The sequence below is a fragment of the Mytilus edulis genome, chromosome 6, assembly GCF_963676685.1.
Source record: "Mytilus edulis chromosome 6, xbMytEdul2.2, whole genome shotgun sequence".
In the NCBI taxonomy this organism is placed as follows: domain Eukaryota; kingdom Metazoa; phylum Mollusca; class Bivalvia; order Mytilida; family Mytilidae; genus Mytilus; species Mytilus edulis.
In genome coordinates, this window is record NC_092349.1 from 12,207,586 (window position 1) to 12,222,299 (window position 14,714).

Genomic DNA, 14,714 nt, shown 5'->3' on the forward strand with positions numbered 1-14,714 from the left:
CGTAAACATTGAGTTCTGTAGACCAAAAATCATTCATTATGTACCAAATAACCGTCAGTGGTGGTTACATAGACATTTAGCACCTGCCTTGGCCAAAAGTCATGCTTTTCGTCGGATTTTAGTCCGATCGAGCAAATTTTGCATCAGATTTGACATGGTTTAGACGATGAAAATCACCACCAATATCATAAAGTCAGCTTGAGTTTTCTTTGCGGGACAAGTGGAGAAACATTCCTCGGGATTACATTAAACGTCCGGGATGATCAATTCCACGGCGTTGTCGAGATTGCGCTGCACCACGGGGTTGGAACATTTTTTATTAGGACTGTGAGTTGATGATTCGACATTGGATGTTTCGTTTACCTATTGCGCCTGAAAGATGACAAGGAAACATTTTTGTTTGATATCGATCTATTGTTAAAATTGTTAATTTTCAAGAACAATTTATTTTGAAAGATTATCATTTCTAATATAAATTTTATTTTTGAAAAACCAAGTGTTCCGTTTTCATTGGCACTCAGTATACTTTGTTTCTTACTATTATACAAATCCTTGATTTCAAAATATGCAAATTTCGCTGTCGGCTGTACTTGATATCGGTAATGACCCGGTCTAGTTGCAAAATGATAAAAAGAATATAAAATTGCTTAAAATTCTGATAATACAGTGTCAAATTACTTCAATACCTATTTGGTTTAATCTTATGAAATTGTTGCCTTACAAAACATCAAATCACCATTTTTACGTTTTTCTTTTCTTGAGAAAACACAGATGGCGCTGTGAAGGATAAGGATTGTCAGCGGTTTCAGTGGTTGTGAAAGACCAACAAGGTCATCAGAAGAGCTGACTGTGACATATCACCCAGAAGGTAATTATGAAAAGTTGAACATATAGACATATAAGTAAATCTATTTATTGAATATTAGTTTAATTTTATGAGATTCCCTAGAATGTCATCGAAGAATCACTTCCAAATCATTTCTACTTTCACTTTCGTTTTGCTTTGACACATGAAACTTTAATTAATTACTTCCTTGCTGGTCTTCCAATTTCCTTAAAAATTCAATTTTACGACCTAATCTTATCATTACAAACGATTTGTAAATTTCTACATTATTGATGATTTGTTGTCAATATTACAATTTACACATACAAAATCAAAGTAAAGACTATTTCAAGTTCAGGGAATTAATGTTATACACAACACAGTCAGATCACAGGGGTTAAGCCAGTGTTATCCCAGATCCTTAAAGCATCACAGACCTCTTGGTAATAATATTAAATGATTAATATTTTATTCAATAAAATATCAAGAATATTTAAAAAATGATTACAATACACAATATATCATGTATATCATGTATATACAATACTTAAAGACAATACCATCACATACATTGTAAAATATATAGGCATTTTATGAGTGTAGTATACTTAGGGCATTGAAAAAATTTGAATAACCACCCAGGTATAATGATTCTATAATATCTGAGTGTGGTCCTATCAGCATTGCACTGTCTTATCATTCTCAATTCTCTCTTACCTGGTGCTATAATTTTTGGTATGAAATAGTTATTTCAGTAAAATTTGACTTGTTAAATCTTATCTGTGTGATTTAAAATAACATGTGAAATTTAACCAGAGCATTGATAGAACCAACAGGTACATGTAATTGATTTACTTGATGAGGGTAACCTGTTGCTGATACATGTATAATCAAGTCAATTAGCACTTAGTTTTATTTTGTGTTTTGAACGAATTAAAGAAGAAGATAATTTTTTATTTCTAACAACAATTTTATGGCTTCAGTCACCACCCAAGCTAAAACAGTACTAGAGTTGTGTCCCTTTACAATGACATATATATGTAAACAGGAGCATCTGTGTCCCATGAACACATTCCCCATTTATTTTTTTAGTATCTTTTAATACTGGTTCGAGACCACAATTGTCATCCCTTGATTTTCGTTGTTCACGAATATAGTCCCTAGTGTTGACAGTGGGTTACTTGCCATTAATTTTTATACCCCTTCCAAATTTATTTCTCCATGTTTAATAACTCAAATTGCAAGTAGGGGGGTGAAATTACACTGTAAAAAAATTTGGGTCCAGAATTTTAAAGGAAAGTAGTGATTTGGTCCAGCTGAAAAAGGTTGAAAATTAGCACTTTGGAAGCAGTCAAAAGATTTTAAGACGCCCTAAACATAAAATTGTCCATATTTTGAGTTAGAGCCGATGAAGTTTTCTATAATTTTACCCAAAAGTAGTACAACACACTGTAAAAGTTTTTTTGAGAAAGTGTAGGTGGGATTTTTTAAATTTTAATTTTTGTTCTAAAAGAAATGCACTACGAAATAATTGTGGTCTTGGACCTTGCTAGATTGACCTTTTTAGCTCACCTGGCACAAGGGCCAAGTGAGCTTTTCTCATCACTTGGCGTCCGTCGTCGTTGTCCGTCGTGGTCGTCCGTCGTACAAAAATATTCTCCTCTCAAACTTGGCCACAATCATCGTTGGGGTATCTAGTTTAAGAATGTGTCCGGTGACCCAGTCAACCAGCCAAGATGGCCACCATGGTTAAAAATAGATATATAGGGGTAAAATGTAGATTTTGGCTTATAACTCTGAAACCAGAGCCTTTAGAGCAAATCTGACAAGGTGTTTAATTGTTTATCAGCTAAGTCAATATCTGTCTGCCCTGAAATTGTCAGATGAATTGGATAACTGGTTGTTGGGTTGCTGCCCCCCAATTGGTAATTTTTAAGGAAATTTTGCCGTTTTTGGTTATTATCTTGAATACTATTATAGATAGAGATAAACTGTAAATAGCAATAATGTTCAGCAAAGTAAGATTTACAAATAAGTCAACATGACCAAAATGGTCAGTTGACCTCTTAAGGAGTTATTACCCTTCATTTGCCCTTTATAGTCAATTTTTAACAATTTTCATTAATTTTGTAATTTTTTTTAAATTTTTACAAAATATTATCCTCTGTGACTAAAGGGCTAAGTTCATTATAGATAGAGAAAATTGTGTAAGTAGCAAGAATGTTCACTAAAGTAAGATCTACAAACACATCGACATCACTATGATCACCAAAACACAATTTTGTCATTTATCCATCTGTGTCCTTTGTTTAATATGCACATAGAACAAGGTGAGCAACACCGGCTCTTAAGAGCCTCTAGTTTATGCAGTTAACATAATTTACATACAGTATGAGAATATAAATGTTTTACTTTTAGACATCAATAACTTGGTTAAATCTTATTGAATGCTACATTATAAACCTGGACAGAAGTTTTGAATGGATATATATACATGATATACATGTATTAAATATGTGCTCAACTTTCATTTTGAACACATTTGGAAAAAATATTTTGAGAAAATCTTTTTATGTAATTATACAGTTTATCATGTTTATAGAAAGGAACAAAGTCTTTAAAAAAAATAGTGTAGCACTATCATGACTATATGGCATACATGTACATGTGATTCTTCCAGCAGGAGTCAAAATCTCCCGCTTTTCAGGCCCTCAGGAAGAATGTTCATGATACATTTTATGAGCTCATAATGCATGTAATATGATACATGTCATAAAACTCTTCTGTAAAAGTTTTTTTCAATTTAACCAAAACAATACAGTGATTTTTATGTATACATGGGACTACACTCCGTCATAATTGATTGAATAAAATGGAAACCATTTAGGTACTTTTAATGTCATGAAATATTATTGATTTTATGTGGAGACTTAATTATTATTGAATCGATTTTAAGCAGTATTCCAACATTGTATCATTGATCTTGACGAATTGTAGAAATCTTTTCTTAAAATCAACCCACATTTTGTTTAGGTAGTTATAAGCCTAATGTTGATATTTTAGAATTTTAGAATAACAAAACAAAAACAAAACAAAACAAAACAAGTTCTGATGGTATATTTTTTCTGCCCTGTTCGTCAAAAGACCATCGGAAGCCTGCTAATATTCGTGGCTCCTTCATGAAAAATTCCCTTTAAGGTCAACGAACCTGGAATTGTATCAACTTGTTTACATATTTTACCACTCAGTGTTGACATATAACATCAAATTTAATGTCATGTTTTTACCATAGTTATATTCAAATGATATAAATATATATATGGATCTGTTTTAGAGATGAGGTTTTAAATACTGGTACATTTGATTCAAGGTAAATACATTTTTAATGATTTTGATTATACTTATTTGAACATAAAAAAGACAGTTTCATTTGTAAGAATACTGGAAATTATAACCTTGGTTAACTTGTATATATCACTTGTTGGCAAAACATGTCAACCAAAATAAACTCTTTCCATGTGGGAATTGATGGGTGTTGTTGTCTTTATTATCGTTCTATTTTTCTTGTAAGGAGAGTTAGAATTATTTACATCACAGCTAGACAGCAGGTAATCATTATTGGAACTGTTTATAACTTTCCATAAAAGTGAATTAAATCATCACAATATTGATTTATTCATCGATTTAACCATACAAACTTTTCACATCAGATTGCTATCTTTGTAACCATTATTAGATATTAACCTTTAGATTTCCGGTTCTTTATTAAGTCTTTTAATATTGGCGTATCTGTAATTAAAAACCTTTAGATATTTAAGTTGAAAGCCTAGTCTTTATTCCAGTATTTCAGTGACCAGCTAGAAATAAGTAGTTTATTTGAATTATAATATACATGTATATACTTACATACTAAAGTAAGGTAAGTGACAAATACTTTTACAGCGAAACCTGTGTTATTAGACACAATAGGCGACCAGGAAAAAAAAATTGGATTAAACAGGGTGTTGAAATACTCAGGTTTTTTCTGCAAGGATAGGTATATATGGGACCAGGAAAATGTGTCGTTTAAAGTGGGATGTTGGAATACTTTGGTATCGGATTAGGCAGGTTTCACAATTTACTCTGTATACATGATATATATGTTGTGAAACTTTTCAAACATCAAAAAATGGATATATACATGTATACAAAATATGTAGCCATTACTAAGTGCTGGAAACCTATCAATATTTTTTTCTTCTTCATCATCATCATTGTTCATAGACGAAGATTTAACCTCAATGTCAGAAAACTGATCTTTAAACTGACATCCAGTCTTAGCTCTGGATGACATCTGGAATATTGATATGTTTATGTTTTTTCCTACAAATGTTTGTTTCTGTCTGTAATTTAGCACAATACTTTTTGACAAGGGGAAACCATACTGAATTCAAAAGTTATAATGTGTTTGGTCAAATGCCAATAGCTAGCTAGGCTATTAAAATTTAAATGACATATGATGAAATGCATAACTTGTAATTAAATCAAAATTTCATAATAAATATTTTACAATGTTTAGTACATTATCATAATATTATGGGTCAACTTTAAATAGAATTAACATAACAAAAAACGTAAGGAGATTACTTTTTTAATAAATTTGTTTTGAATGACTGCAGTTGATAAAAGTTAGAAATGTATTATGATTGCCAAAGACCAAATAACATAAAAGATTTTACATCATTTTCTTAAGGTAAGAAGAACATGTATTATTTAAGGAATGACTGTAATACATGTAATAGCAGAAATGAAGAAATAACATTACAAATGAGTGGTGCATACTGATTTAAAGTGCCACTGCACCACATTTTTGATTATATTTCGAATAGACAGAAAAAAATATTACAGTCATTCCTTATAATTTAATTCTAAATTCCATTTTAAGCTGGATTAAATCATGAATAATTGTTGATGACGTCTCAGTCACATGACCAAATTTTGTCTATGAGCTAATAGACAAAACACTGTCAGCCAATCAGAAGACGCATTACATCCAAAATTAAATTATTATAACATGAACAATTATTACTTCTACTTTCAGTAAACATTTAAGACGAACACAACACAGATAAATCATGAAGATCAAGTTAGAAAGCCTTCTCCAAGAACTTGGCAGTCCTGGCAAGTACCAAGTCTGCATATTCCTGCTGCTAGCCTTGAATTACTTCCCTGTTGTCTTCAACCATATCGTCATGGCTTTCATTGGACGTCCACCTCAGTATGAGTGTTATAATGCTAGTTACGAGGATCCTTCATACATGCTTAATCTTACATCAACAAATAATTATAGTTTTTGGCAAAATGAGAGAACTGAATACGGTAAATGTAGTACCAAGTACATCACTAGTGATAGCACCAACGCAAGTGAAATGTTCAACTGTGATTCTTCTCCTAATGGAAAGTGGAGATATGTTGGCAAAGAATCATCTATTGCATCAGAGGTAAAAATAGAAACGATGTAAATCAATGTAAATATCTATGTACAATATGAAAATATAGAGATCTGGTATGATTGCCAGTTAGATAACTATCCACCAAAGTTCAAATGAAGTGGACATATATAGGCAAACATCTTATTTTACTTATTTTTTCTAGAATTTTCTGTCAGCATATAGGACAACATTAAGTTTAGAATACTTATTGATTGGTTGATTGTTAGCATTTAACTGCACTTTCAACACATTTGGCCAAATTATGGAACCCAGTTATCATTGGTAAAGGAAGCCAGAATCCAATAGAAAACCATCAACCTTCAACGGAAATTAAAGAACTGACCAGTCATATAAACCCCTGATCCATATTTAAAAAGTTTGCAGTTAACTACAGCTAGAACAGAAGAAGCAGACACAGGGTCAAAATAGATTAACTGACTTTGTGCCAATAATATTGCTTTTTAAAATAGGTCTTATGTGATTCAGCCTTAGTTTTACTGATTTATTGGAAATAACTATTTTACAGATACACAGATCATACATGCATATATGTATCATTAATTTGAACAAATAATATTGATCTACAAACAAATGATGTTTTTTTTACTTTAGAGAAAAAAGTTAAGTTATTATAAAAATGCAATAAATATCACAAGCTTAACACTGTGTCTTTTATTTAGTATCAGCAAGAATTTGTATAGTACATTGTACATGTAATAATTATATTACATGTTTTATCTAATTTCAGTGGGACCTTGTTTGTAATAATGCCTACCTATCACGACTGGCTACAACAATTTATTTTATTGGAGTGATGGTTGGTGGATTAATCTTTGGTTACCTTGCCGACAAGTTTGGAAGGAAGAAAATTATGCTGGTTACTCTGTTTACACCAGTGGCTATTGGTGTGCTGACCGCCTTAGTCAAGACCTACTATTTGTTTGTTGGTTTGAGGTTCCTACAGGGAATTTTTATTCAGGTAATGTTAATATTAGAAAGTTTACACCACATGTAAACTTACCATGCTTACTATTATTGACTCAAATAGTTAGGTCAATGCAGAGTTAGGGAATCAGTTTTGATCAAAACATGGTAGAATGTTTTCAACTATTACATGTATTGACATTTTTGAGTGACATAATATATTAAGGATTATGTACCCTTTTGTTGTTTCAATGCAAAACATGGAAACTTTATAGAAAATCAACTTGTACTCTTATATTTGACACTTATATACTTACTTTATAACAGGGTCTACAAACCACGACATATGTGATGGTGATGGAGCTGTTCCTCCCCTTTCTGGGCTGTGTTGTTGGACTACTGTCTCATTGCCACTTATATCTATTCCTTATTTATAAATAATTTGTTTATTACAGGGTCTACAAACCACGACATATGTGATGGTGATGGAGCTTTTCCTCCCCAAGTATAGAGGGACTGCTGGAGCTGTGTTGGAATGTTTCTGGGGTGTGACTGTCATCATGATGGCCGGTATAGCCTACCTACTACAGGACTGGAGAAATATACAACTAGCCATATCTGTTCCTAGTGCACTGGCACTTACTTACATCTGGTAAGTTACAATTTGAATCCTCCCCTTTGGACAAATATACATATGTTGTTTATTGATGTGGTTCATAAGTGTTTCTCGTTTCTTGTTTTTTATATAAATTAGACTGTTGTTTTTTCCGTTTGAATGGTTTTACACTAGTAGTATTTGGGGTCCTTTATAGACTGCTCTTCGGTGTGACTGTACTTAGACCTATAATGGTTTACTTTTTGTGACTTGGATGGAGAGTTGTCTCATTGGCACTCATACCACATCTTCCTATATTTATGAAATAAGGAGATATGATTGACAAAAAGACATCTTTCCACTTAAGTTCCAATGAAGTGGATGTAAGCAATTATAGGTAACCATATGGCCTTTAACCATGAGAAATAACCCATACTATGTAAATGGCTATGGGAAATATAAAAAACAGTTCAATTGAGAAAACGACCTAATTTATTATAAAATAATTTATGAAAAACAAATATGACAGACATGAACCAATGACAACCACTGAACTACAGGCTTCTGACAGGCGTTTAAAGAATGAAGCAGGAATAAACATGTGTGGAGGCGCCCACCATCCCCTAAACTGGAACCATGGTGTAACAGAACAACATTAGAACAAACTATGGATATAAGTTGAAAAAGGCTTACCGTAACTCATCAGATCAATACATAGCAGAAAACATTTAACACAAATGTTAATTTTTCATGTTTTGGTTACTAAGTGCAAATCCATGACTGCTGGAAAAAATGCTAAATACTTTTAATTATTTTTCAAAAATTTTATGTAGCAAAAGACTTCTGAAATTATGTATGTAAATGGTGATTAACGCAAACCTGATCATACTGTTGCATTTCTTTGTATAAATAAAAACATAGCAAAAAATTTGAAATTTCTGAAATGTATTCTAGTTTATTTCATGTAGATAAATGAATGATTTATAAATAGAAATAATAATTATCCTCCTAAAAAAGGAAAGAAACAAAAAACCAACAAAGCACAAAACAACAGAGAAACAAAATATGAATTCTGAAATTTATAAGTCTTAAATTATATATTTTCTTTTTTATTCTCTTTTTATAGGATGGTACCAGAAACTTTGAGATGGCTTATGATAAAAGATAAGATTGATCAAGCTCAGAAAATAGTAAAGAGAATCACCAAATTCAACAATCTGTCCTTCCCTGCTAGAACAATGGATGAGCTCCAAATTCAAATTGAGGCTAAAGATAATGAACCAGGTCGACAGTATATGTTTTATGATCTACTACGTACACCAATTCTACGAAAACACAGCTTGATTTTGTTTTATTTATGGTAGTTATTTAGAGATTATTGCACTGCATTAAATAGGAAACCAATTAACTTTATTCTAGATTGTGGAACATCCAAATAATGAAACGGCAGTAAATAAAAAATTACATTCAGAGCCATACAGAACATGAAAATTGGAATATAAAAATATATGGGATATAAGTTGATGAGACAGCAACTCTACAAAACAACAGATACAAAAATTTAAAATATTCAATTTAGAGGTCAAAATGATTCGACCTTAAGTGTAGATTCAATAATTCTATTCTCCTCTTCTTCAATGATATAATCATTACAATATATATAACATGTACTATAAATACAGGAATTATTGCGTGCATTTATTATTATGATTTTTGAAGAATGGACAAAACTGCAAGATTAATTAATGCCATTTCAGGAAAATCTACATTAAACAATGATTTATTTGAATCTGGAAAATTGATAAGAAATGTATGATGAAAACTAATCCAATTTAGGAGGATTAGAGATATGATTCTTTGTTATACAGATATATACATCGAATTAAGAACGTGAGTTCTTATTATTGCAACTCACCAAGACTCATTTTTAGATATAATAAAATGTTGCAATTATTTCTGAATTTACAGTAAATCAAAGTGTAAATCATGGAAAGTAACAGACCAATCACATTCCAGTATTATAATGATGCAAATGATATTAGATATATTGAATTTTCAGGTTTTCTGTATGTGTTGGATATTATGGGATGACATTTAAGATAGCAGGACTGGCAGGGAACCATTACTTAACCTTTTTCATCAGTGGATGTGTTGATCTGGTAGCCTTCATCATGGTTATTTACCTGATCCAAAGGTAAATAGAAAATATTCACTATATTTCTTCAAAACTGAGTTCACAATTACTTTTGTGTACACTTTCTATTATTTTCCACATAAACATGATAAATATGTTGCAGTTATATCATGAAACCATCTATATAGGCAACATATCAATTTTATTATCTACAGTTGAAGAAGCAAAAAAAGCAAGACTTAGGTGTGTAATGTTTACAACCATGTTAACATAGACCTCAACAATGTATTAGTTTGTGACAGTTTATGGGGAACCACAAGTGGTAGGCCAATGATATTTGGTATGCAGTTGTATAATCATTGTTAAATCACATTTACACGGTGATTGATTGGCCCTGCACACTCAGTCATGGTCTATTGACTGGATGTTTTGCTTAGTTTGTGATGAAGTCCGGTTAAGGTGAGCCATTTGTTTCAGGTCAATAATAATTAATATGCAGATGTAATAGCATTGGCATATCTCATTTCCATGGAGATTACATCAAAAAGTATGCAAAATCAAAAATTTATTGCAGAATTAATCTAAAATTACTCTTAATTACAAATGTAAGAGAACTCATTATACAATACTGATGGTATTTATTCTAATTGTAAATTTTCATTAATTTCTGTACAGATTTGGAAGAAGAACTCCTCTATTGGTGTTCTTTGTTATTGGATCTGTTTCGTGCATAGTTGCTGGATCTATTCCTATTGCACTAGCAGGTAGGTTGACAAAATAAACATTAAACTTAAGTACCTTGGTGCTTTAGTGGTCTTAATAGAGGGGGGTAATGGGGTTTTTTCATTACGGTTCATGAAATGTTAAATTTACTGATCAGAGTTCACAAGATATACAACCAAAAACTGTTCACAAAAACAGCAGTTTAAAATCTTCATCACAGACAACATTTATCAAATAGAAATATGTCATGAAAAATGCACTTATCATGAGTCACGTATAATAAATCCATGAATAAACGAATGAAGCGAAAATGAGACTTAAAGTTTATATGATAAAAAATATCACTTTTAAAATAGTGTAGCTGTATGTAAACAAGCTGTTTGTGTAATGGATTATAGGTAGATATATTATATGTAAAACAAAGATTGGCTTTCAGAGCTTGATTTGGTTTTATTTCCAATGAATACTAATCTAAGTCTTAACATTAGGAGCTATCCCATGTTATAAAAAAATAAATCTTAAGTAATAGATGATTTTTCATGTTTTTGGTTAAAGTGTAAACAACACATCTGTATTTAATGAAATCTGAATTTGTTGTCAGGAGCGTCAGGGACGGCTGAGAAAGTATTTGCTATCATTGGGAAGTTTGGAATGGCGGGTGTTTTCAGTATTATATTTGTATACAGTTCTGAGCTTTACCCAACAGTTATCAGGTAGGTCAGTTCTACAACAGTATATATTTATATGATTACATCATGGTGGAAATTTGGGTACAGACATCCGGCTGGGGTGTCAAAATAATTAATTTTGTAGAAACTGGTCTTGGTAAAAAACAAATCTAAAATTATAGAAAGAAACTGATTTCAATGAATTTTACTTTCCAATAAAAACGATTTTAAGAGCAGCCTGTGCATAAATTATTTAAAGATTTTCATGAGTGGTCAAATTTAGGACAAACCTCTTCAAAATATATGGAAATTATTATTTGATGCTTGACAATGTAGATTACTTATAAAAATATTAAATTTTCTAATTCTTTTTTATAGGAGCATAGGTATGGGAACATGTGCTTTCTGGGCCAGATTGGGTGGAGTTGTGGCCCCTCAGATTCTTGTTTTGGTAAGTGAACTGTTTAATAGGAACATTTAGAATGGAACTTGTGCTATTTAGTTCAGATTAAGAGTAGCTGGTACCCTTCAGATTACTCTTTTTGTTAGTAATCAGTTTCTAAGAAAATAGAATGAAAAGTTGTGCACTCTGGGTCTTATTGGAAGGTTCTGAATAATGTGCTGGTAAATGATAATTGATTTGCCATGTTTTTACTATTGTGGCATCCTGCTGAATGTAGGTTGTTCTCTCCATAAAGTCTGGGTCCCTCCAACAGTAAAAACTGACTTCCAGGAAATAGTACAATAGTGCTGAAAGTGGCATTAAATACTGATCAATATCAGGGATGATTCCACTATATAGTTTAGGGCCGCTAAGTGGCCCTTAAATAGACCAGCGACCCCAAAAAAATGTACATGAAAATGAATTCCCAATTCAGGAAAATAAAATAAAAATGATATTTCCGGAAAAATTTCTGTCACCGATTAAGGCAACTATATTTTTTCATAGTTTGTTGTCAAAACGTTTTAAAATCAAGATAAGAATGCTGTTTACGATCGCATTTTATTAACAACGATTTAATTATGTCAACATGTGGCAAACAATTTTAGCAGCCGAATTCAATTGATTAATATGTTATGGGAGTATTCGATCTTGTAAAAGCAGATCGCCCAGCAGGTTGATAAAATTGGGTGTCAAAGTAGACCTTGGCAGAGACCAAATTCAAATTTTGATATAACATTGATGGATAAAGTTTAATGGGCATCGATCTCGTAAAAGCAGATCGCCCAGCAGAGAATATGATGAAAACTTGTTTTGTAAAAGAAATTAACTCCTCAAAAGTCAAAAGTTTGAGCGTTTTTTGAAAATAATGTTGATGATAGACAATTCATGAAATACGATGTCATCATTATGGAACTATTTCAAAAGTTTTGAAGATGATCCAAATAATTTTAAAGATTACTGGTTCAATGCTTTAAATATCAATTAAGTATATGAACTTTTGTAATTGCTTTTCTGAATTCGACAGTTGACCAGTTCAATTTGAAATCCATTTGAATCAAGGTAGAGATGACCTGCTGTTGAAAAAATACCCAATGAATGATTTTTTTCAGTGGTTTATGTAAGCTGAAATATATGTTTTTGTAATAGGCCTAGGCATGCTAGGTAACTATAGCTAAGATGATAGACTAGTGCATCATGTTCAATGATATTCATGTAATAACAGTAGCCCATCCAGAATTATTCAAAATGTTACAACTTACATGAACATCAGTGTACAGGTTAAACTTAATAATATACATTTTCCGTTTTTACAGGAAAATAATGTTATTTCGTCTTAGATTTTATGCTTAAAAAATTCCCAATTAGAATAAAAATTCCCAATTTGATGTTCAAGGGACCCATTTGAAAACACCTGGAATCATCCCTGAATATAATTGCAGACACAAAAACACCCATTTCAATCTTTAAGAACATCATGTCTTTGCAGCATTTCCTTAGTTATTTAATCTCACATTTAAGTCCATTGTTGAACAATTACAACCATAAAGCCACTCAGTTTTCTACATGTACCACTTAAACACACATTTTCTGAACTTCTAAGACATAATATTTTTTTTCTCCAAATTCTTTGAACTGGAATAGTAAGCACTTATTAAACTTCATAATTAACAATTTTGAATAATACATTTGTCAATGATTTTAAATGATTTTCATTTCAGGGTGATTTTACCCACAAATCTGTGTCTGTGATAATGTTTGGAGTTATTTCCCTGATTGCCAGTCTACTGGTTCTATTTTTGCCTGAAACTGCAAACAGGAAGTTACCAGATACTATTGAAGATGCTGAAAATATTGATGCTTACAAGGGAGGTAATGGATCAGAAGAGGAACCAGTTGAATTATAAATAAATTGAGAAGGCAGACATTTGATCTAAGATAAATGTTTTTAATTAAACTGATTCTATTTTAAGAACTTTTGAATTATATTTGTAGCAAACATTCTTTGAAAATTTGAAAAAAAAGTCAGCAGATTGACAAATTTCCGCTATTTTGTGATCAGATATAGAATTTAAATTCCATTGATCAATTCAGTTGGTTATGAAATAGATATTTGAAATGAAAAATTAAATATATGAATTATGTTCAAAGCTTGCTAGGCTGTAAATTTTGTGCCTTTTATTTTTCTGTAATTGATGTTTTGTAGTAGTGAAATAAGTGATAATATTATAATTGTGATATATTGATGTTTATGTAAATATTGTTACTTAGCTATTGTAGTTTGTGTTTGTGATATTATATTTGTACTTTTTATTATTACTTCAAAAGAAATAAAATCCATGAGTTTATAAATCAGGGTCAATCCATCCATGAAATGGATAGTATATTCTTTCATAATACTTAAGACTCCAACATTTCCTTAACGTACATAATATTAGTGATAATTTGAAACAAAATTAGTACCAATTTTCAAACAATAATACAAAGGTTGGTGGTTTTCTCTGGGCACTTGTGCTTCTTTCATTTGAAAACTTACCACCAGAGAGATAAAAGTGGCATTAAACACCCATCAATCATTCAATCAATCAAAAATATAATGTATACTAATTTTTAGATTTTTTTTAAATGATAAACTTTCTTCGGTTATTTTTAATTCAGAAAAGATCAGGAAGCCCTCAAATTAGTTAATTGTCATTGATGGCATTTTAATTAGAACCATGTCAAAGTTAACAGTAAAATGCATATTTGATATTATAAGTTGTAAGGGTCTAATGCCCTCATGTGTTTAAATTCAGAACAGCCCTTAGACATTGTTAGGCAGTGGAGGATCCAGGAGGGAATTCTTTGGGTTAGAACCCCTTTTTTTCTGGAATATCAATGCATTTGAATGGGGACATATGAATGGTTGGACCCCACCCCCTCTATCCTTGG

The 14,714-nt window shown here is 31.4% G+C and overlaps 1 protein-coding gene across 2 annotated transcripts; it reads left to right on the forward strand.

The window, feature by feature from the left end:
- The first annotated feature begins 759 nt into the window (after positions 1–759).
- LOC139527114 (solute carrier family 22 member 3-like) lies at positions 760–14,301 on the forward strand. Of its 2 annotated transcripts, XM_071322388.1 has the most exons (11): positions 760–868; positions 4,161–4,196; positions 5,907–6,306; positions 7,046–7,276; positions 7,677–7,873; positions 8,943–9,176; positions 9,876–10,010; positions 10,626–10,714; positions 11,275–11,386; positions 11,720–11,792; positions 13,505–14,301. In XM_071322388.1, exons 3-11 carry the CDS (start codon positions 5,941–5,943, stop codon positions 13,688–13,690), a joined length of 1,623 nt encoding a protein of 540 aa, XP_071178489.1. In that variant the 5' UTR covers positions 760–868; positions 4,161–4,196; positions 5,907–5,940; the 3' UTR covers positions 13,691–14,301. The 2 variants fall into 2 exon arrangements, with proteins under 2 accessions (XP_071178489.1, XP_071178488.1); XM_071322387.1 differs by lacking the exon at positions 4,161–4,196.
- The last annotated feature ends 413 nt before the right edge of the window (positions 14,302–14,714 follow it).

Excerpts from the sequence above, each read along its gene's own strand:
- LOC139527114 (XM_071322388.1), top strand. The coding sequence starts at position 5,941 with ATGAAGATCAAGTTAGAAAGCCTTCTCCAAGAACTTGGCAGTCCTGGC. Across the intron at positions 10,715-11,274 it reads TATTCCTATTGCACTAGCAG|GAGCGTCAGGGACGGCTGAG; the intron begins GTAGGTTGACAA and ends ATTTGTTGTCAG. Across the intron at positions 11,793-13,504 it reads CCCCTCAGATTCTTGTTTTG|GGTGATTTTACCCACAAATC; the intron begins GTAAGTGAACTG and ends TTTTCATTTCAG.